At 40.4% G+C, this 24,397-nt stretch overlaps 1 protein-coding gene across 1 annotated transcript in view; it reads left to right on the forward strand.

The window, feature by feature from the left end:
- Positions 1-24,170, forward strand: part of FHOD3 (formin homology 2 domain containing 3) — a gene marked incomplete at its 3' end in the record, with an annotated part of 119,984 nt that extends 95,814 nt beyond the window's left edge. The window contains exons 12-15 of the mRNA XM_026081377.1: positions 3,709-4,020; positions 7,161-8,050; positions 14,668-14,826; positions 23,988-24,170. Coding sequence (XP_025937162.1) covers positions 3,709-4,020; positions 7,161-8,050; positions 14,668-14,826; positions 23,988-24,170 — 1,544 coding nt within the window. The remainder of the gene's footprint in view (positions 1-3,708; positions 4,021-7,160; positions 8,051-14,667; positions 14,827-23,987) is intronic.
- Positions 24,171-24,397: the final 227 nt, after the last annotated feature.

Raw genomic sequence — 24,397 nt, forward strand, 5'->3', positions numbered from 1 at the left:
ACTCGCTCTTCATCCACCCCTAGGCACAGCTCAATACATTCCAGTTGCTCTCTCACATAAAGAGCAACTCCACCACCTTGCTTTCCTGGCCTGTCTTTCTTAAAAAGCACGTAGCCATCCATGACAGCACTCCAGTCATGTGAGCTATCCCATCATGTCTCTGTAATGGCAATGAGATCATGGCCCTGCGACCGCACACATATCTCTAGTTCTTCCTGTTTGTTCGCCATGCTGTGTGCATTGGTATACAGGCATTTCAGAGAGGTGATCAATGAGAGGTTGCCATCTCTTTGATGAGGTTACATAGCTTCTTTGAGAGACTTCATTCTCCCAATAAGTCTTCACTTTTTTTTTTTTTTCTGATAATACATCTTTAGAGATTAAGCTCTGGCAGAAAAAGAAGTGGGTGTATGATTCAAAAATTAGTCCTTTAAGCCACATTCAGTTTTCCTCCTCCTGATGAATCCAATTGCAAATAAAACTTCTGTTCATTTAAAGAAAGTATCTCTCATCTGTTTTAATTAACCAAAAAAAGAAAAAAAATCAAATTGAGCCTTGAGAGAAGTGTGAAAAATAGCGTACGAAAGCAAAAAGAAATTACCTCTATTACTGAATCTGGCAAGCTCAGCTCAGGTTTTAATGAGAACTATATATGTGTGAGAATTGCATTATGTTTTTAAAAGTATATATTGCTCATAATGGCATCACCATTACTTCTCAGAAGGTATCAAACAGTATTTTGCCATTGCTTTTTGATATGACCATACTTGCTTCCCTGAGTTTTCCCACTCTTCATCATCAGGAAGACTGAACAAAGGGAACAGAGACTGGTCCGTTACCTAATTCTGTTGCCACCTGCAAGGTTGCACTTGTCTGGTGTGAAAATCAGTCCAGTAAATACTGGACTGAAATACTGATGACCTTTCAAAAGAGGTCATCAGCAACCATCCAATGTGAATTTTATTTTTTAACATCTTTAGAAGTTCTTACCAATATCAGCCCAATTTATTACAGCATGGAACTGCAAGTGATACACGTATGGCTAGCTTGCTGGGTTTATTCTCTAGGTAGAGTTTGTTGACAGATTTGATTTTTGAACTACTTTTTGAGAGAAGAGCTACTGGGCTTAGCTCGCTGTAGTTATCTGGCTTATAGTTGGATTGTTTGACATGATCCCAAAAGTGAGAGAGACTGTCAAAGTGAATGTAAGCATATCCCTGGTTAGTTCTGGAGGTGCTTAGGCTTTGGTATAAATATATATTGCTATTTACTCTCTGGTATACTTTAGATTCTGCTAAGATACTGCATCTTTCTGGTATCTATGGACTATTTCAGGTGCACAGATTCAGAATTCTTTTGAATGTTGCTTTCTAGGTTTACATTCTCATTTTCTCAAGCATTTTTTATGTCTCCCCTGACTTCATCCTTTTTGAATCTTTAGTGTAGCTTCATGACGACCACAGTGTCATAAGCATTAGCAATCCTGGCCAAATTTTAGTCATCTCCTTTCTCTATGTGAGCTGTTGATCTTTTTGATCATTGGATAGCAACATTTGCTTTTAGGAGAAAAAAAAAGAAATTCACAATAAATGATGATTTTTCAAGGGTAAACCGATAACATTTGTTTTTAAGTGTACAGTAATTGCAGACCATTGCAGTGCTGCAAGCTCAGAGTCTCTCCAATGCTGCGGTACCACATTAGTTCCAGGATCTCCTGAAGGATGCCTAAGCTTGTGGCAGTTATGGTCCAGTCTTGGCTTGACTTTAACATGCTGTCATACTATACCTACACGCTGACAGCTGTGGTCAGAAACACAGCACGGTGATTCAGAGTGTCTGCCACCTTCTTGTCAGCTTTTTATAATTCTGATTCTCTCATAGGCAGTACCCAAATAGGGTACAGTCAGAAGTAAGATACATTTAGGGTGATAAGAGCCACAGAACTGCTCACCTATCTAATCATAGACTTTTAAATACTCTCTGTGTAGAAGAGGGAGAAAGGTAAGTTCCTAAATTGGGAGTGTTTAAAACCTCTTAAAGAGGTTTGAGTGTGCATGGACTATATATTATACATATTACATGTACATTTTATATAGATAGATATAAATATATACAAGCATATATGTATACACATGTATGAAAATTTATATATATGCATATATAGTTATTTAACTAGACATTTAAAATCACTTTGTGAAAGTGCAGTACTTAGTTCCAATGAAATCAATGGCAAAAAAATTATCTGTAGTTTTGTGCACTTAAATGACATAAAATGAAGCAGGGAATGATACAGTATTGAAGGTGCATTAATAAGAGCTAGTTTAAACCTTAAGTATGTTATTGTAAAGATTAGCACAGGCGTTGTTAGAAATCATTGCTCTTTGTGTGTCTCGGGAAATGGAATAGGCACTCAATGTGAAACAGTCTTAGGAAAATATTGTGACCTTTATTGTTTAGGCTTATACTTTCTTGGGATAAATCTATTTTCCTTCTCCCAGAGGACCAAAATGCTTAGATTGCATTCCTGCATGATGCATTTTCCTTCAAAGATTCATTTAGTTCTCAAAGAAAGTCTCATCATATATCATGGGATCCAATGACCGTGACAAGTCCAGAAGCATATTTTGCAATATTGTAATAAAAAGCAGTTAACAAAGGAAAGAAACTAATATGGCTTGGTCATTCTAGTTCAGCTTTCTTGCACAAGATTTAATACAAAGGGATTTCAGGAGTATGCAGAACTAATATGCATGTCCATTTTCATCACTCTTGCATGGCCATTTCAATTTTCAGAGCATTGCAAGCTGCTTGATGTGAATATGTGTGGATGCTCTCCAGTTTCCTTGCAGCATGCAGAGAATATTTGCATGTGAAAATCTGCTGGTTTGGCTAAAAACTCTAAAGGTGAATGACTGAATTTCACTATCAGTGATGGAGCAGGGAAGAAAAAAACAAGTTTACCATCAACAGCGTTTGCTGTGTGCCAACTGATTTAAAAAAACCCTAAATGTATGCCATATGCCAACCAATTGGAAACTAAATTTGTGCCATATGCCAAGCAGTTGGAAACTTTGTTCAGTTTTGATGTGGCTGTTCTGAAGTAAATATGCATGAAAATACATATGTTTTTTGTCAGCCAAATGTGTGACAGTGCCATTTCCAGACTGTGCCATTTAACTGTGTTACTAAAACTAATATTTGTATTTTTTTGTTGAAGTGTTCCTCATCAGGTGAAAAAAGAAGGCTCCCTAAAAATTCCTTCAGAAACCAGAGAGTATTCAGCTAAGAGCCAAAATCTCCCTCCTATTTGCTTTTAAAAAGATCTCTTCCTTCCTGGCTCTGTCTGGGCACTGAGTTTTCAATTCATACTCAAGTTGGATGCCCATTTTCTAGTGGTTCAAATTCGTATACGAGTCTAATACTCCAACTGTGGAAGTATATATAAAAACAGCCGCCTGGCTCCAGCCAGGAGGCTAAGCCGCCTCCGTGAGCCAGGGGGTTTGCCAGGCCACTCTTACGTGTAATGCTGTCRTCACCCAATGTTCACCAGCCTCTTGTTCAGGAAGTTACACATGCCATGGACTCTCTTTCTCTTTTCTTTTCGCAAGGCACTTGTACGATTTTCCATATCATTCTCGTTTAGGTGGGCGAGCCTCGCAAGACGCCGTTGTTAAGTGAATCTCTTTCTCCCGTTGTTCTCTCCGCCAGTGAGTGCCAGTGAACCTGAGCCTGAAACAGAGACAGAGAAAGAACCAGAACCAGAAAAGGAGGCTGAGGCAGAGGCCGAGCAGGGAGCGGAGACACCCAAGCAAGTAGAGGCTACCCAGGTGGGACCAGAGAGTGAGGTGGAGCAAGGACCAGAGAGAGAGCCAGAAGAAAGTGCAATACTCAGTGAAAAAGAAAGGCAGAATGAGGAAGTGAATGAAAAAGACAACTGCTCTGCATCCAGCATATCCTCAGCAAGCAGCACTTTAGAGAGGGAAGAGAGAGAGGACAAGTTAACCAGTGACAATGAAACTGGTAAAGTGAAGTTTTTTCAATAATGAAGGCTTTCCCATGGAAAAAAAAATATTAAATTAGCAGCTATATTGTTGTGTTAATTAGCAAATAGATCCTTTGTGCCTATCACTAATAATTCCTTCGCCATGACCAAATCCTTGTCTCTTCCATGCTTGGAAATCCACAGTCTTTGACAGGGTTTTGTGTTTGGAAGGACAGTAAGGCCTTGATGAAATGAGATTTCCTTTAGATTGAGACCATTTTCTTCACTCAATATTAGCATGTTAACTACTTAATCATGGTATTGCAGCAAATTGCATCTCCCAGAGAATTTATTTAGCTTTTCTACACATCAGACAACAAGATGAGAGGCCCTAATACAAATTGTCATGAGATTCCAAAAATATTTTTCCATGCATTTACTCCTAACTTACTATTAAAGCAACAGGAAGAGAAAGGAACGGTGGGATGTTTTTTCTTTCCCAGGATTTTTCCTGTCTTGGTCAGGCTTCAGAAAACAGAGGGATACAAAGGAGCTGCTGAATGTGGATCTGGGCTGTGACCATCCTTAGCTTATGTGGGGGAGGCACAAGGAACAAATAAACTTATACATGGTCTGGAAAAGAACAGTCCTGTAGTGATCAGTGGTTCTGGTTAGATGTGCAACCAGGAACATGTGAAGTATAGCCCATCCTGATAAATACCCTATGAACCAGTTTGCTGCAAGGAGAGAGAATGACAACCAGAGTTTGTCACGCAGCCCAGGCAGGGACTGAAAGGCAGATTTTGACCTTTGTTGATTAATTGCTCTTTTCCACTTTCTTTACAGAGGTAAAGGACTGTAATGTGATTAGGGCAATTGATTTCCAAGTCTGCATAGGGCTAAACAGTGGAGTGCATTGTCTTAAGTTTGCTAAATTCTAAATAAGAAAACAAAAACTTTTCATGATGTGACATACAGTCTTGCTCTTCCCAGAAAGAAGAGGGGTGACTCTGAATCACATTGCCTCTTAGCAATAAATTGTTAGATTGTCGTGTTCATGTTTAAACCCTATCATTATTTTCTAGGAAGCGTTAATTTTGTTCTAAAGTTAAGAGCTATCTCTTTTCAATCAGTGCCAAAGCTGAGCTAAAATGTGGCACTATTGTTGTACTGTTAAGTAAAGTAGATGGATGTATAGGTAGGAAAGACATTGTGGGTATGACAGATGAAGGATGTCATTACACAGTGGTGTAGTCAAGTGCAAATAAGGGTACAAAAATTTCCCTATAATCTTGTCTGTCACCAACCTATCCTTTCATTCAAATAATTGCGTACGTACTTTTTGTTAATAGTTTAGAAATGTACTCCAGCTATTGAAAAATCAGCTTCTTAAAATTGACACACGTTACCAGTAGACCAAAGACTTATTAAGTTTTGCTATGTAGGGAGGTCTCATGTAGTGAATAGTTTGCAATCTAGTAGATAAGGAGATGCAGAAAGCAAAGGAGTGCTTTCGCCAGCACCTCCCAGATTCTCAACAAGCAGTTTGCCATTTCTGAGGTGGCGCAGTGTTTCTGCCTAGCTACATTAAGGACAAAGGAGTAAAACCTTTGATCCATGCCCATCCTTCCTTAGCCTGCTGAACTCTGCTTCCTGCAATTCTTTCTTCTTTGATGGCATTTCACAGCTTTATCTGTGGAGAGAGGGTGGGAAGAGGGCACTGAGGTAGCGAGAGGCTTCATAGCAATCATCTTGGATTGGCTATGAGGCAGATGGAGGCAGACTTGGGAGCCCAAATTAAAGATGATGTCTGGGGGAATTTTGATGAGAAGTTGGGGAAAGGGATTAAATCCTGGAGGATCCCAGTTGGTGAAAACAGAGAGGGCAAGTCCTGTGGGATTTATGGAAGGGATTCTGGGAGCAATCTTGGACATCTCTGAAGGAGCGGCTGCAAGGAGGAGGCAATCCTCTGGGGCAATTCAGCTGTTGAAAGCCATAGCATGGGGAAGGAGTTTGTATTACCTAGTGAAACTACATCAGAGACAGCTAGGTGACAAATCCTGGTGAGAAAGCAATCCTGTGGATGAAGACTCTATGTTTAATCACTTCATTTGATGCCCATTGGAAAAAGAAGCACCATTTTTTTTGGCATGTTCCCTGCATTCTTTAGTAGTATAATATGCAGGGAAATGTAGTCTAAAAATGTTGCATAACTTATTTTTACAGTTAGGCTGCAATAGTTTGTTATTTATGGTGCTGTCTCACAAAGCAGTATTCTTTATAGATTATCATTGGAAAGAGTAGTAGTCAGAAAAACGTGGCTTCATTATAGTGACATGTTAAATGAACATGATATGGGAAGAAGGCCATTAGTTTTCAGTTCCATCATATATTCCAGGGAAGATGACAGTGGTTGATGAGCAGCATTTTCAAAAATCAGTAGGTTTCTTTTAGTTAGGTGCTTGTATTCCTAGAAGTAACTTTAAAAAGCTGACTTATACTTGTAATCACTGAGAGTTGTCCTGAGAGTTTTGCCCTGGGTATGCAGTCTACTCTGTGATTCAAGTGGCCAGTGTTGTGAAGATGGCCCTAGTACTCAGCTGGGAGGTTTGAAGAACAGCCAGAGGGGAAAGCTGCTCCTGCTGCCAGCAGGGTGGGTGAAGAAGGAGGAAGCAGTTCTGTATGGACCTTGAAATCAGGCAGGGAAAATCTTTTTCCTAAGGAAGTTTTCCTGGGGTAGTTGCAGTTTCCAGCCGTGTTAGGAGTATCACTGTAGCCTATTTTGTGGCCATTGTTATGATCTACAATCCCTATTTTGGAGCATTAAAGGTTCTAAGCATTTAAGCACCCTATAAAATGACCTGAGATTGTAAATACAAAGTGAAATCTGACAGATTTCAGAAGAAACCTCAGCCTTCAAATCCTGACAGTTAATTAGTGCCTCCTGACCTACACTGATTACTTTTTGCTCCCATACTTTTGAGAAATACTCCCAGCCCATCAAGATTGGGCTGGATATCAGCACGGTCACTTATTTCAGTACTCAAAACTGTGGCTTGCCCAGTGTCAGGCTAATAGCACATGTTTTCCCAGAAATTTTTCCCAGGAGATGGGAAGTATTCTTGATGCTCTGGCTCTCTCCCCTTGACTGTTCCCATCTGTGTGTGTGTGATTACAGGTCCATGGTCACAGCCCATTCAGGATGCTGGTGTGAATGAGCAGTGCAGCAACATTCTTAACAACAAGCGGTTTATGCTGGACATGTTGTATGCGCATAACAAAAAGCCCAAGGATGAAGAGGAGAAGGAGCTGGAGGCAAAGGAGGAAAAGAAGGAAACGGAGGAAAGCGAGGAGTCACTCACTAGTCTAGCCAGTAGGATCTCTATCCTTCAGGCCACTAAGCAGGCCAAAGATGAAAGTGTCAAAAAGATGGAGATTGGAAACCTGGACAACCAAGGCAGCGTGAAAGCCTTTGCGGAAAAATTCAACAGTGGTGAGCTGGCCAAGGGGACAGCCTTATCTGAAGATGAAATTGGTGAACAGGTCCCTGAGAAAACACCAGCACAGCCAAAGAAGGAATCTGACTACATCTGGGATCAGCTGATGGCTAATCCTAGAGAACTTAAAATCAAAGACATGGATTTTACAGACTTGGGGGAGGAGGATGATGTAGATGTGTTGGACATGGATATGGGTCCTGGGGACTCCCTTGTTCCCCCTCCTCCTCCTCCACCTTCTTTTCTGGGTTTGCTGCCTCCACCACCTCCCCCACTGTTTGGATCTCCACCTCCACCTCCACCCTCTGCTAATTTATTGGCTCCTCCTCCACTGTTCAGCACTCCTCAGGGTTTAGGGTCACCCCAGGTTTCTAGGGGTCAGCCAGCATTCATAAAGAAGAAGAAAACCATCCGTCTGTTTTGGAATGAGGTACGGCCATTTGAGTGGCAGTGTAAAAACAACAAACGCTGCAGAGAATTCCTGTGGTCGAAACTGGAACCCATTAAGGTGGACACTTCCAAACTGGAGCATCTCTTTGAGTCTAAATCCAAGGAACTGCCTGTCACAAAGGTACAACTCATATTCAGCTTCCTATTATTTTGCTGTTACATTGGTATTAATTTTGACTTAGATTTAGATGATTTATATTGTTTATATGACAACAGTGGAAATTACTGGATGTGTTTCTAGCTTGGTCTATGACAGCAGATATTCCATGACCTGAAATTAGGAGATGAGCCCAGCAGCGTATACCTGCCTTAAGTACATGCCATGCTGCCCTCTTGTCTCATGTCTGCCAATTTTGGATATCATTTCGACTGGGGAATACCAACATTTTACATTAGGATGCTCAAACTTGAGTGCCAAACTAGGTGTTGAAATCTGAAATATTTTCTGCTCTGTAAAGGTTACAGCATGATGATTCATATCTGTATATTTGACAGTTCTTCACTTGGTAATATTTTCCTAATTGCTCTAGGAATTATGTAAAAGGTTAGAATATCAGACTAGTTCTACTGAAAAAAAGTCTACATGTGTACTTGAATCTAAAGGATCAATTTATCAGCTGGATCAAGTTTACATTTAAACACTCCACAGGAGATTTTTTTTTCTTTTTTCTTTTTAACTGGTGAACGTACATTTTTTAAATCCTTAGTTTGGACAATTGAACTATCCAAAATTTAGGATAGAAGCTGGCACAGGAAATATCTTTATTGCTAGGAATTCCTTACTCCTTAGGAGCAGTGTTATGCAATAAATCCTCAGACGCTGGGGACATGACTATTTAACATTAGACTCAGCAACAGTCAGTTCTCTTATACTTAACATTAGCGGGATTTTGAAGTTGGCTTAAAAGTTGTTAGCTAGAACATTTGTTTTTCATCGCTGCATAAGCCAATCTTTCTTCTAATGTAAGCAGAACAATTGGTATCAAGGAAACTGTTCTTTTTCAATTAAAATGCTAGTAAAAGATGCTCTGTAACATCACTCTTCTTTAAAATAAATAAATAAATCTCTTGTTTGTTTTATATGTAGGCCTATATGTTTTATGGTGACATAAAAAACAGTCAGTAGCTTGAGCATTCTACTTCTCTTCTGCTGGCATAAATTATGATGTATTTTATATGTTATTGGTTGCTCATAATCTGGGAAGTTCAGATGTCTCATGATGGTATCTCTTCATTTCACTTGTCCAGGCTATTCACTTGTCCAGGCTATTAACTCAAAACTTTCTGATGGTCATTCTTGATCTTCTCAACCAAGGAGAAGCATCACAATTTGAACAATTTAACCACCCATTAAGCAAACAATAGATCTATAAATACATGAACCACGTAGCTCCCACTGCTCTCTGTTCTTAGCTGGATTTTCTGAGATGCAGAAACAGCTTTCAGACATGGGTTGTATATAGATCTGAAACGTATGGCATAGCAGCTTTAAAAACACATTCAGCTGATAGTTCGTTTGGCAGATGTTGAAATTAATTTCTTTCTCTCTAATTCCTTCTCTGCTGAGGAAAGAATGTTGGTGACACTGTGGCATGTTACTCCTCCTCGTCTCTCTCCCCATAAATACAAATCTGCCACAGATGGTTCATAGATGGAAGGAATGAGAAAGTTTTCTTAGATCCATAAAACACTTAATTCCTTGAATTGAATGTGGGTTTATGACATATTTGCCATTTCCAAACTTCAACTGCGTGCTAAATGCCAATATTGTAATGGATCAATCTGGCCTAATCTTTTTTTCTTGCCAGAAATTTTGATAAAATGATAGATTGTTTACATTTTGACTTATTTTTCCAATCTTTTACCATGCACATTCCCAAACTACCTTTGGCCACTTTTTTCCCCTCACACTTGCTTCCTAAACCTGCATGTGCTGCCTGATGCTTTGGCACAGCTTTTGGCTTCTGGCTGAAAGATGAGTGAGCAGATTTCCCTGAAATTGGTGCAAGTCTGAGGAATGATTTAGGTGACTGCTTTCCTCTTGGAGACTAATACCGCTCTCTGCATGAGGCATTATACTTTTGGCTTTCTTTCCTCCCTCTTCATAACACAGACGTAGAAATATCATTGTCTCTGTACAGAAGACAGTGATGACTTGAGAATTATTGTAGTGGAAGTCTACTCAGGCTTCTGAGACTCCTGCACGTTTTTGGTGAATACCAGCAAATCTTCCAGGGCAGGAGATAGTCTTTACATCAAGTAAGAATGGGAATAATTAAGCAGACCACTGAATCTGTAAAAGACTTGAGGTTTGGTATGAAGATTGCACTCAAATTAGGACAGCTCTTGCTTTTTCCAGACTTCTTGGTTTCTTTCCAGGGAGAACATTCCCCGTTGTGTCTAGTTTCTTGTGTCCAATGGCTGCAATCCAAAACAGGTTTATTCTATAATATCGTAAAGTCTGACTCACAGCTCAGTTGGTTCAGCTGAATAAAGAGCACAGAGCAACAAATCAAAAGTCAGTTCTCCAGATTTCATAGCAGTAGATGCAAGCAGGTGCATGGAAAAGGAGTAGTCCAGAATGATGAGAGGAAAAGAGAAGTCAGGGTGTGGGGTTTTTGGCTCTGTCTTTGCATTTGCTCTTTCATACAGCTGTAACCAATTTTACTCCAGTTTCTAATCCTTCACTGTGATTTCCACAACACACAGCTATAAATGACTATTTCCTGGCTCATGAGAAATTTTTCATTAAACACAATAGACTGCAATAAAATGCCATGGATTTTAAATTGTGGGATGCAATATGGGAGTCTTGGGGAAGGGGTTCTTGATTTTAGGAAAATATGCACCAATCTGGACAAGTCACTCATTGGTTATAGTTAGCCAAGCACTTTCTATTGCAGAAAGTCTATTTTCTGGATTAGAGGGCTACGACAACTCATTAGTGAACAGAAAAAGTGATCAAGTATCCCCTCCAAGCCAGTCCAGAATTTCTTTCCTTCTCCCTCTGCCAAACAGTGCAGGTATTTTGGCAAAGTACTTCCAAGTGTTTATGTTTCTGTGAAGGAAAATGAAAACAAGCATGTTCTTTGGTATCAAATATTACTGTTCAACCCTTCTGCCCTCTGTTAGGTTCTGTGTGTCATTTAAAAATAATTTTTTGCTGATTCATCCTTACCCTGTAGTGGATATAGGGATCCATTATGTGCCCACAGGTGTAAAAAACTATTAGGAGTAAAAAATTAAGGAACATATTTGTTTACATGATCTTTGGGAAAACGACTTAAATTTTGTTGCTCCCAGAATTAATTAAAGGAAAGAGCTGTGTTTTAGACTATCTGCTCATCACACCAGAGATCACCTTCTGTGGGACCGTTTACTCTTTGCAATGCTGTTTTTGAATAACGTATTTGGACTACACAGCCTTCATAAAGGCAACAGAATCTGGCCAGTTAGGTCCTATACAGCTCTAAATACACCACAATTCTTAATACATTGTAGGAATGATAGTTTCCCACAAATTATATCACCTGACATATTTGTATTTTGAATTTATTTTAATTTTATATTCATATTTAATCATATAATATTCAGCACATAAGAGTGTATGCTATATATTGACACATCAATATATGGAATTGAGTGCACTCTTCCTTCAACCATCTGAAGTCATTTTCTGTTAATGAGCTAATAAAAAACAGCTTGAGGTCACCTAGGATTATAATAGAAGTTAATAGTTGTACTTTCTTTTAATAGCCAGACACTTACACATGTGCAATTTCATTGCAGGAAAAAAATGAATTATTTTCCTAATGGTAGGGTAATAAAGTTCAAAGTAGTAAAATCTTTCTCTTTTCGTCATCATTTTGTTCATTTGGAAAGGATTTCTTTGTATCTCAGCCTTCTTCCCCAGATTTAAAATCTCTTCTGACCCCATTTTTCAAAAGAGTTAGTTACCCCAAATGTTTTTACCCAATGTGCAGATATAGCTCTAGAAAATACATATGTGCTTACATCCCATCTACAACTCATCTGTCTTTCATAACCCCTTGCAAAGGAGAGAGAGCACTGTTGTAGTCGCAGTCAACCCAGTGGTTGGCATCGTACGTCCCTCAAATGAATATGTCTCTTTTGTCAAACTTAGGAACCTAAAAACAGAGCTACGGAGCTGAGGCTTACTTAGCCATACCGCATATGGGAAGCCTAAATTTAACTCCTTTCCCTGAGCCTTTTCCCTTCTGCATAAATTCTTTGGAGCTGTGTAAATCTGTGCTGTGAAGTACAAGGTAAAAAGTGGTGGTTTAAAAAAGGCTTAGTGTGATAGAGACTCAAGAGGAAGTGGTCTCTGGTGAACCCCGCTTGTTTTTATGTGGTCTTGGCCACTAACTGTGGTCCTGAAAAAATGATTAATGGCCCTGGAAGTAAAAATGACTGCTTTAAAGGAAAGGCTGTATCTCAGATCCTTCAGTTAGCTCCCAGATAAAAAGAAGAATCTGTTACTCAAAGAAGGGAAAGTTCAAGAAGGGTTCAGGGATGCTTTTGAAGGTGCCAAGAAGAAAGCTATTTTGACAGAGCAGAGGTATAAAAATTGAGAATGAATGTCATTTTTGGTCTCCTAAAATTTATCCTGTTTACTGCAAGACAAGAGTTGTTTCTTTTTAAATTAATTAAAAAAAAACCCCGAAACTTCTTGTTACTTTCAAAGATTATGCGTGTGTGGAAGTGCCCAGCTCCTGCATTTGATTTCAGTCTCATCTACATACAGAAGTTGTATCATTTGATATTAATCATATCCATGCGATGAAAGTGTTACAATGCCACACATGCTGTGCAGCCCTGTTAATACTGGTCAGTATGCCAATTCCTGGTCAGGCAGAGAACTGAATTATGCCAGGAGAAGGCATCTCTATAGTGGTATAACTGCATTTGTATTCTGGGCTGACTCGCAGCTAGAGGTACTTTGATAAAAACCATCATATCTATTAATCGAGATAGGTCTTCCAACATAGAAGCAGTATGTAGACCTGGCAGTAGGGTTGTTTTTGATTCAACGGTAGCTGTGGCAGGGACCCAAAGGAAGTGGCAGAGCAAAGCTTCATGGTCTGAGAAGTAGTCCCGCACACTGTTTGAGACTCCAGCAGTGAGAGTCTGCTCCTGAGCTTCCCCCAAATCCACAAGAGATGCAAGATACACTGCTGCTGCCCTTAGTGGGGATAATTCTGTGTGCTGCACAGCTGTATGGGCTGCCACACAGCAGTGTGGGAACTGGGACACTTCAGTCCCTCTCCACCTCTGTGAGGTGCATCTGTGCTGAGGCTGCTGCTGCAAGAGCCACTAACCCCGATCCCAGCAACAGGCTCTGCGGGGAGGCCACGGTCACATCCCTGCTGCCTGTGCTGTACTGAAACATAGGTTTGAGGATAACAAACCATGTACACGCTTGCCTGTATAAGTGTGTTGGCCTTTTCCCTATGTTTGTCAGCACCCCTTCGTCTGTTTCTGTGGTTGGACGAAGAAGAGAAAAAAAGAAAACAACATGTTTCTAAAGTTCATATATATGGAAAGAGAGGGGGAAAAAAGTCACATTTGCAGCTGGATTCCATCGTACACTCTCATCTTCTCTCTCCTTCTCCTTCTGCCCTCCAGTATATGCAGAGCAGAGTCCTCTTTCAGCTGCATGGGTTATAACATGTTTAGTTCCCAAAAAGACACCTTCTAGCACAGTGCATTGAGAGAATAAAAGGCATGCTCTAAAGTAAAAGTAAAAAATACATTCAGCACTGTATATATGCCATATAAATGCTTTGTAAATCACCTTGCCTAACTGGTATGCATTTTAGCACCTAAGAATGTGGAAGGAGAGGAAGACATTTCTTGTTGCTTTTCTAGAATAAAATTTAAAGCATATGTTGTTAGTTCTTTGCACTTTTGTTATTATTTATGCTGTTGTTTTTACTGGAGGAAGGACCTAAAGATTATGTCCAGTCTCAAAGAATGCAAAAAAAGTAGGTGGGTTAAAGTTATTCTGCACCTGTGACGGGCTTGACTAAAATACCATGAGCAAAAAGTGGTAGGAGAACACCCTTCCTTCAGCAGCCAGAGAGCAGCCTCTCCAGGAGGGTCTGCAGAGCTCCTGTGCCAGCGACCCCAGGTAGGTGGCCAGCACGGGAGAGCCCTCGTAGGTAGGTCAAAATTACTCTGCCCATTTCCCAACTAGGTGATGAGGGAAAGAGGTGAACTGGCCTGTGTGGGGTCGTGCAGCCAACTGGGAACCGAGATCTGGAGCTGTTCTGCCATCCTGCTGTTCTCCCTGCCAGACTGTGCTCTGCACACCACTGTGGCTAGCTCCAGCAGTGCCTGGCAATGCAACACCTCCTCTTGCCCCTATGGTGACAGCACCAGGCTTTTTTCAGACTGACTCTTGACCCAAACTTCGATATTCCCAGGACTCGCAGTAACACATGCGTGATATGCTTTATCCTCAGGCTTTATCCTTTACCCTTGCACATGACCAGAGACTAATTTCAGCTCTCTGCTTAAATCCTGGCAGCTCATGTTGACGCCAGCAAGGATGTTTGGGGTCTGTGGTGAAGAATTCTGCTTTCTTTGATAACTGTAAATGAACTAGATTTATATTCAGTGTTAGCACCCTTGTGTAGGGAAAGGCCTTAATGAAAGGAATAACTTTATAAAACAGACTGGAGAAGTAATTTTCTTGTTCTTCTCTTGTTTATCAAGAAAACTGCTGCAGATGGGAAACGGCAGGAGATCATTGTATTGGACTCAAAACGAAGCAATGCTATTAATATTGGCTTGACAGTGTTGCCCCCTCCACGGACTATCAAGACTGCTATTTTGAACTTTGACGAATATGCCTTAAACAAGGAAGGAATAGAGGTAAGAAGGAGTAGTCAATGCCTTCAACTCTGAATTTTCAGCATTTCATTTTTTTTCAAATTTTGCATATGATATGGGCCAGACTTTTCGTGGAAGAGGGAAGAGGTGATGTATTCATCATTGCTGAGGTATGAAACTTGTCAAATCGGTGCAGTGCACTCAGTGTGCAGCATTCACCTGAGGTTGGAAATGCTCAGTAAACGTGGATTTCTGTGCTAATTTGTTAGTATACAAGTTTGAATAGCAGTGGTGTCAATTCCTATTGAGGTTTTCAGCGTACTGTGTATTCCTCCAAAGTGCAGTTTCCTTTTACTTTTATTAGAGTTATTAAAATTCTAACTGTAGGTCAAGTTCTGCCTGTGCCCACATACTCACAGAGCACCAAAGCACAGGCAGGGAGTTTCTAGAGCTGACGCAACTGGTACAGGGTTTAATAAAGTTTATGTCCAGCTAGCTGTTGAACTTGATGGTATATCTAATGGAAAACAAATACAGTGACTAGTTCTCCTCAGAATGGTAGTTCGGTGTTACTGTTGTTTGAAGTAAAGCAGTTAGTATAAAGATTACAGATGATGTAATTTTTACCATTACATGTTTCACTTTGCAGATATTCTTACCAAGATCCAAGATGAGCTCTGTTTGTTACTATTTTTTATCAAAACTTTTTCTTCTATGAAGTGTAAAAGAAGCCTGCTGCTCCTCTGTTCTTTTTCATTGTGGTTGTATTGATTTCAAATGAGTTTTGAATAAGCCTGTATCATCTAGTAAGTGTAATCTGCACAGTTACAAATCTCTACCAGTGTTTAACTGCATAGGTCCAGTATTGATTCACAGTCACCTTTCAGTGATTCAGTGGTTTGGCGCAGTGTTTCGTGATTTCCCCCTCTCCACCTTTCCTACGCTGACTACAGAAGAAAATGAGAAAAGCTGGCTAGTATGGCAGTTGAGCTGCCAACAGTTACATGCAAAAGAAATACTTAAAGGCAAAAGATTGTTTTAGCTAGAAGGCAAGGCCTGATTTATCCCTACTAGATTATATTTTTTTCCCAAAGATGTATTACTTATTTGCTATATACATACATAACATATTCTGCATCAGACTGAAAAAGTAACTTTGTAGATCAACACATGCTGCTCTTTTTCTATCCAGTAGGTCAGATTTCCGTATTTGAGGCAACTATGGTAACCTTGAGTTTCCTGCTGGCATTTATGTGGCCACCATTGCAGGTTGCCGTAGTAAGCTTTCAAAGGTTGCAAAGGCACACCCCCTGCGTCAAGTCCAACTCTTGCAGACTGCCAGTTAGACCACAGTGCAGTAGACAGCCTCTCCATGGAGAGCCCAATGTACAGTGACTGATAGAGAAGGAAACATCTTCATTATCTTGCATGTATCATCTCCTTTGAATTGTTGCCTTCCCTGGTGCACTGAAGAGAAGTTCAGCTGCTCTGGACAGCCTACCCTTTCCAGTGCCACCAACATTTGTAGCTGCACTGTCCATGTGCCAACCACCTGTGGTGTCCACAGTTGTGAGAGCCTTGTACCACCACAACCCTCCTTTGGGTGGCCTTTCCATTAGCTGCCAGAACCCCATAATTTCATTTAAAGTATACATATGATAAATGCAGGAAGCTTTCACACTGAAGAGTTCAGAAGCCAGGAAATAATACMCTGCTGATATACTTGTCCAGTGGTCACAATAATAGGATTTCTGAATTCTGTGTTCACATCTTGAAGCTCAGGATGTGAGTAATCCTGATGTGATCATTCGGGTATTTAAAAACGAGAGAAAAAGGTAGATGGATCAGAGCCCAAGTACTTTGCACCTTGTGGAATGAAGCCTTCATTGGTTGGGAAGGATTGTTTTCACTGAGAAAAAGCAAATTTTTTCTCAATATATAGTTTCATGTTTATTTACTGCTCATCAGGTTAAACCTTGCATTGCATTCTGATTCCCTTCCCCAAGTGCCAATTTACAGATTTTTCTCAGAGCACATTGTTACAGAGCCAGACAGACTTTTGCACCTAATGGAGGGCTGGATTGGGCTATGCAGACTTGGCCAAGAGTTGCACAAAGAGGCGCCGCATCGTGTCATCATGGGTCCCGCTGTTTTCAGCAGGGCCCTGCCTCAGGCAGTTTTTTGTGCTGCCCTTTTCATCTATGGTATAGATAGACTTACTGTTTGCTTTTGCTCTTCCCCACTGTATCCATGTATTTGTTGGCTTTAGCCTTAGGGTTATGTTGAAGGGGACTGGGGCTGTCTTTTTGTTCTGGAATTTTTAGAAAGTTTCCTGGTCTGTAACTATATTTCCTAAATAATAGGAAATAATTGTAGTGATGATTAAAGAAGCAGTAAGAGTGTATGCATCAGCTTCATTTATATAAAAACTGCAGAGAATAAAGCAAAATATTTGCTATAGTGTACACTTTATAGCTAATCTGTGGGTTGAATGAAACAGAACTGGTGTGGAAAAAATTATACAGTTTGTTTAATTAAAAACCTGCATGACTGCATACTCAAAAACCTATCTGCAGAGATATCATCTAGAAGAGATATCATGGCTACTAAGCAGAAAAGAGAGGTGTGAGAAGCGCAGTGGAAGAGAGGCAATATGCTGCAGTGAGAACCTTACATTCAGTGCTAAAATTTCAGAGAAGTTATAACTTAGGCAAGACTGGTTGGATCATCTTCAGCTTTTAGGGAAACCAATAGGGAGCAGCTCACCAACGGGGGGGTGTGTAAAGTTACCTGAGCCTTCCTTTGCCCTGTCCGTGAGTCCTTTGCTAAAGAACATCTTCACTGTCACATTAGTGCATGTGTGTGACTTCAGTTCTTCTTCTTGGTGGACAAGTTCAGGTCAAACAGTATCTTAAAATGGAGCCTTTTAAGGACAGCGGACTAAAGTAGCATTGACAGTAGCACTGATAACAAGACATTGATGTGGTGGGATGTAGTCTACGCATCTGCAATAGCCCAACTCATCATGAAGTTCATGTTGACCCAGTAAGCCCTACACTACTGTCCTAAATTCTGCTGAATGCTGCTTTGCTTTTGACTTTGAAGGGCTCTTACTAATTCATTCTTTGCTTTTTAACTTAAAATATGTAACTGAGATAGGAGAAAAACTCTCCAGGTATTTTAGAGTCCTCTAGAGCTAAGGATGTTAAGTATTTTTAGCCCATGAGTTTGGAGTGGTTAGGTAGCCCTGAGCTGTGAAAAGGGGCAATGAATGGGGGCTTGGTGTTAGAATGGCAGATGTAGCCAGTTTAGATTACAGAACATGCACTGTTAGAACCATGCTTTCAAAGAAAAGCACAATCTGTGTTTGCAAGCATGCATCAATCCAGCTAAGAAGTTTTTGCCACCTTGCGTTTGCCAAAGTGGTTGTATTTTCCTTTCTTTGAAAGCTTGGCATTCACTGTGTTCAAACAACTGGGAACTCATTGTAGAACAAAGAACTGCTTACTTAGCATGGATGAGGGCTTTCTGTGAGTTAAGCAAAAAAGCCAAGCTTAAAATCCTGGCATGTAATTTTAATGAAGTGTATCATGGGCAATGGACAGAATAGAGTCCACTAGAACAGTCTTTGCTGCTTGTCTTTAGTAAAGGAAATGAGTGGATCCCTCCGTAGAATGCTACTCAGTAAGGGAATGCAGATTGAAATTGAATTATACCCAAGAGTATTATTAATTTAGTTGAGTAAAATTGGGGTAATACTGTAAGGAGATTAAGATGGGCTGCTTTTTGCTTTATGATGTTGCTTTGTGATGGTACACAATATTGCATTGCATCGGTGGGTGTAGCTTTTAGGAAGACTATCTGAGATGAAAAAACTCTCCAGGTATGCTAGCCAAGCATGGTAAGTACTTTAAAGCCTATGTGTTTGAAGTGGTTAGGTACCCCTGAGCTGTAAAAAGGGACAAGGAATGAGAGCCTGGTGTTAGAAAGGCCAATGGTGACACTTATAAACAAAACCCCCTAATTCAATTTTCAGATATGATGAAGGTATTTAAGCTTATGTTCTGATGGTTGCCATGGTACACTGTTAACTGTAGTTTCCAAACTGATTATCTAATACATTGCAGAAGTGTGATGGGATGTTTCAAATTATGCTAGCTAGCTTGGCCTGAAAAGAACAGCTTTTTCACAATGTAGACAGAAGAGATAATTGACTCAAACAATGAATGCTGTGTTGGCTCTACATTTTCTGTCAGTGTATCAGTCCTAGCAAGTTTCAGACTTTATTTAAAGAAAAAAGCTACCCTTTTACTCCCTGCAGAAAACCAAGACATCATCCATGGTTTCTCTGAACAGCAGTTGCATGTTCTTGCATTTTGGTAGAGAGTTGAAGAAGTGGAGCAATCTGAATGAAGCAATAGCTGTCAGTTTCTGATTTACAGAGCTCATTATAAGGTATTTGAAATATAGTCCCTTTTCAGAACTGGATCATTTTGGAAGAGTTCAAAGAAAATTAGTGCAGGTGACCTCATGTACTGTGAAGTCCTGAGCTTCCTATTCTTTTGTTTTGTTAGAGTTTTTGCAGGTAATACAAACCATCAATGTGTCTCATTAATGGGTATCTGAGAAGCCAAAGTGTGAAAGCCATTTTTGGATCTGAATCTTCTGCTGAGGCCTATCAAACATCAGATGAAGTATCCACTAATGTGTATTTGAATATATAGCTTATGAATTTGTAGGCCTTGAGCCACAGAAAACTTAGGACCCAATACAGCCAGGTATTTAGTTTCCCAATTTTTCTTTAAGTTCTGTTCTCCCAACAAAACCAACAGAAATAAAATATAAAAGCCACCCCAGCAAGCTCATCATCACTGAGATGTCCCATTATCTCCCAAAAGAGGTAGTGTGAGTACCTGATTTATGGAGAGGTTCCAGGCTATTAATAGTCTCTGGTTAAGTTTTTTCCTTGCATCCCACATTTAGGCCTGTGACCCCTCTGGCAGATGGAGAGTGATTGCTCACCCATCTGCCTTGCTGGTTAGTGCAGGTACCTGCTTCTCCCTGTGCTGGCTGCTGTCAATCCCTCTCTGAGGTACCTAGCCTCTTCCTGAGTCTTTCAGGGACAGCTTGTGTGCCTAAAATTAAGCCCAAGTTTCCTATGAATTTTGCTCTGTGAACCTTGTTAAAGCATTCCTCTTAGAAATTTTTGGAAACTAGATGTCAGGATAGCTGAGTCCAGGGAAGTGACAGGTTGATGTTCTATCTCTTGACTGAAAGTTCAAGCAAGTGGCCAAAGTGTCCAAAAAGAAAAGGAGGGAGAGGGAACAAAGGAAAGGCAGAAATTTAGGGGTATTTTTTAAAGTGCAGGAGCAAAACATTTAGGATCTATGATCACATGTAAATGAGATGACCCAAAATAATTGATTTTTCTCCATGAAGACTTCTGCACTGTTTTTCCTTCAATTTTATTCTCTCGCCTAAATGATTGTGTGAGAATACATGGAAATGAAATATGTATATCACATGGTGTTGTGTCACTCTATTAGCAAGGAGGATATCAGCATAGGGGTTGTTAATAACCCGTTCTTCTCTGCTTTACCTGAAGAATGCCATAATGTGGACAGCATTATGAGCTAATGATTAGGTTCAAAGCTATTTATGATTTAATGGTCATGTCAAGTGCCAGTTACCTTCTGCCCTGCTGCATTTTTATCTGATTTTGCTGTTAGCAATGTGTAAAAAAAATAATAAAATAATAAATATACTGGCAGATGGTAGACTCATCAATTTTCAGCACTGAACAAATGGTTCAAATTAATCATAGAGTGAAAATCAAAAATAGGAGCATTTTATTACTTGCTCAGGAGCACACGAAGAGCCTGATGATCAGCAGGATAACAATGACTTGCTCGAGCAGATAAAAGCACTGGTGAATAAGCTGTTGTTAGGGAGGCAGTTGCACTCTGGATGGCATGAGATCTGCCAGCATGTCAGCAACAGCCTTGATCCTATCAAGGCAGCAGCACTTCAGCAGCAGGGGTGATCTTTGAGAGCTGGCACTGCAAGTAAAGGCTCTTTGGCTTGTCATTCCCCTTTTCACATCCTATAGTACCCAGCTCAGCAGCACAGCAGATTTGCGGTACTTGGACTCAGATATTTTTTGTCAGCTCCATCTGGCTTGTGTTGTTTACATAAAGCTCAAGGAGGAGGAGAGTCCCTTTGGAAGTAAAGCTTACTGTTTCATTGCCCTCTTTAAAATGCACGAAAGCAGTGCAAAATCTCCAGAGTAAAGGCCCTGCACCACCACAAAAATACTTGTGGGATCCCTGGGTAGCTGCCAAAAGCCCTAGTTATTTGTAGGAGGCATCTGAGAATACTGCTAAAGTGTTAGCCTTCAAAAATGCATCAGAAACATTTTCACATCCATCACATGGCTACTGCTGAACTCTCCATGTATGGATGTTCATATGATCCTGTTTTCAAGCTGCCCTGGCTCACTTGAAGGAGTGCTGGCTTCTTGTTACTGTTTAGGAGAGGAATAGGCACTGGAAGGCCTAGCTTCTAAGGTTTCTCTTCCAAATACCTCTTCGTATGGATTTATGACTCAGCCTCTCTTTTGTTGCTGAACTTTTTAATAAGAGTTTTGGTTAAACACTGAGAAGTGCTTTGAAGCAGCTACTTAAAATCTCTAATTTGATGCTAGGTATGACCCAAGTTACAGATTTCAGCATCTGTGGGTGGATGGATAGCACATCTCAAAATCAGTCAACATATGCCACCAGTCTGAGTAGATGTACATCAGAATATTTTCCTGTGGCGGATTAAAGCACGGACTCAGGAGGGTTTGCGTCCTGAGACCTTTATTGTTTGTATCCGAGCATATTTATACTAAGAAGTTAGCCGCTTCAGCAGTTTTACAGATAGACTTTGCTAAGCCAGTCATCATGCAGATTATGTCACAGGTAGCCAATCATTACACCGATCACGCACGCAGCGATCATGCCTTGTACTTTGCTACTTGCTTCCTAGCTGTCTTGTTCTTAACCTTGGTTCCCACTGGCTTTTGCTGGTTTATCTGTACTTTCTCAGGATGTATCATTCCCAGCTGCACCGGTGTCCTTGGGTATGCTTGCTCCTGTTGAGACTCTTCTTTGTTTGAGCTAGCAACAGTTTCCCCAGTTCCCCTTTTCCCATGGCATGCAACTTTTCTCCAACTTAACCCTGTCATGACCCTCCACATTTTCCAAACAGCCATTAACATGGGAAGGAAAAGTACTGAAGTGTATTGAGGGATTTTCCTTCTCTTCTTTTTTTTCTTAGGATATGAATAGATTGTAAGCTTATGTTCCTCATTAAAGTAGAAGCTCGCAGACTTCCACACTGTTTCCTTTGGTCATAGGTGAAAATGAAGATATCTTATTGTTATGCACAGTCCAAGCAAGGAGATTTTTCTGTTAAACTGAAAGGCGTAGTGCCTAACCAGCATTAACAGAAAGAAATGCTTCTTTCTTTATGTTTATGGAACTCTGCATATGAAAAAGGACAGCAAGACAAATGCTGTTGCTGAAATCAGATGAGTCCCAGTTCAACAAAGCAAACATTATTTGCTTGCTTAACCCTTGTTCTCCACCCAAGTGGCCAGGGAAGAATTCCTTATTCTCCACACTTAGCTGCAACACTGTACAACCAGCCGGATGAATTATCAGTACCGGAAGGGGGCAGTTGTGCTACTTTGATGAATTGGCTGTGTCCAGTGCTGGAACAGACTCTAGTTTGGATTGGCAGGGCTGATAGCTCTTTGGCTGGGTTTTAATTCTTCTCTCCTTCACTCCAAAACAGCCTCTATCGTTATAAAAGGCTGCAAAAAAAAAAAAAAACATATTGTTTTTCAGATGAATAAACATAGGTTTTGTTGTAAATCTAATGCTTTGTTTTAATGAGGTATTGATCAGCAGGGTAAAGATCTCAACTTATCTGATGCACTTATGTTGTTTTGGTTTTCTTTTTCATTTTAAAATGAATTTAGTATGTTAAAAACTCATTAAGAAGCAGTTCCTTTGAGAGGAACTAGAAGAAAAGCTGCCACATGCAAACAAGCATGTAAAATCCAAGAATTAAAAGTAAAATATAAATGTTTTGAGCAATACTGACAGCAAAAAATGAAAATATTGAGATCCTTTTTCGTCAATATTTTAAACCTGTCAAACAAAAAGAGGAAAAAGTCCATATGCTACACAATGCATAACTTAGCTTTAAATTCAGTGAGTGTTCCTTGGGAAATTGTCTTCAATTCAGGTGAAATATTTAGAAGTGACCAAATATGCTGAAATAGTTACCATGTTTAATTAAAAAAGCAAAACAAACTGAACAGAAAGCAATAAATGGTGAGAACAGCAAGGGCCAGGAGCAATTGCTGCATCACATGGTAGGTATAACTATTGCCCTCCACCCTCTCTGGGGACCAGTGTTTCCTCCTCCTCCAGGCTTCCCTCCAAAAAGCAGTGTGCCACTTCGCTTACTGACGATGTCAAGTTATGCTGCAAAAAACATCCCTCCAGCTGCAAATGGGCCTCAAGTTACTTCTGTATACCCACGAGTGCACTGAAGGATTCATAGATGTTAAGGCCGAAAGGGATCTTAATATCTATTCTGACCTGCTGTAAATCACAGGCTACAAAATTTCACTCCTTCTCCCACCCTCAGTCCATCTGTAATTTGCAGAAGGGTGGCCAGTTTTGATTTAAGGGCATGAAAGCTGAGGAAACCAGTCCTAACCATTCTCCCTATCTTCCTTCAGTGTTTGACGCTGTGATTAATCATATGTGCTGCGTATGCATAAATAAAAATGTATTTTTATACATATAGATGTATATACATTTTAACAAACTGCAGATGTTCAAGATAATCGGACTTGCTTTGTTTTTTTGTGCAGTGCCTTTGTGCTGAATGTGCTTGGTTAAGGTGCTATCCTAACTTTCCTGTCCATGACTGAGGGCTTTTACCATTCCTAAGAAGTCACCAGGGTGTAAAACGAGCTCAGATGAAGTCAAGGCAAAGCCTTCAGTGGAGAAGTGCACTGCTAGAAGACTTACCCCCTAAATGTCTCTGTACCATCATCTCCTGCCCTTCTGGGTCTTCCAGTCCCACGTGTCTCACCATCAGGTATGTCCCTCTCCGTTAACACCTTTTGTCCTCCTTTCTAGAAAATTCTGACCATGATCCCAACTGAGGAGGAGAAACAGAAAATCCAGGAGGCCCAGATGGCCAACCCAGACGTCCCCCTGGGCAGCGCGGAGCAGTTCCTCCTTACCCTCTCCTCTATCAGTGAGCTCTCCGCCAGGCTCCAGCTCTGGGCTTTCAAAATGGACTACGAGATAGTGGAAAAGGTAAGACAGGCATGGAGAGGTAGAGACGATTTCAAGTCTTTACTAAAGCTTTCTCAGTCTTTGTTATTATATGAGCATATGTTTTGTGGTGACCAACAGGAAACAGCGAGAATGTTCCTTCATAATCTATTCCTTCTGAAAAAGAAAATTAGAGGTTACATCTTCCTTCCTTTAATTATGCAGTAATGATGTTGGACAAAGAAGAAGGCCAAATCCTTACCACATCT

The sequence above is a fragment of the Apteryx rowi genome, unplaced genomic scaffold (assembly GCF_003343035.1).
Source record: "Apteryx rowi isolate R43461 unplaced genomic scaffold, aptRow1 scaffold_1163, whole genome shotgun sequence".
NCBI classification, from domain to species: domain Eukaryota; kingdom Metazoa; phylum Chordata; class Aves; order Apterygiformes; family Apterygidae; genus Apteryx; species Apteryx rowi.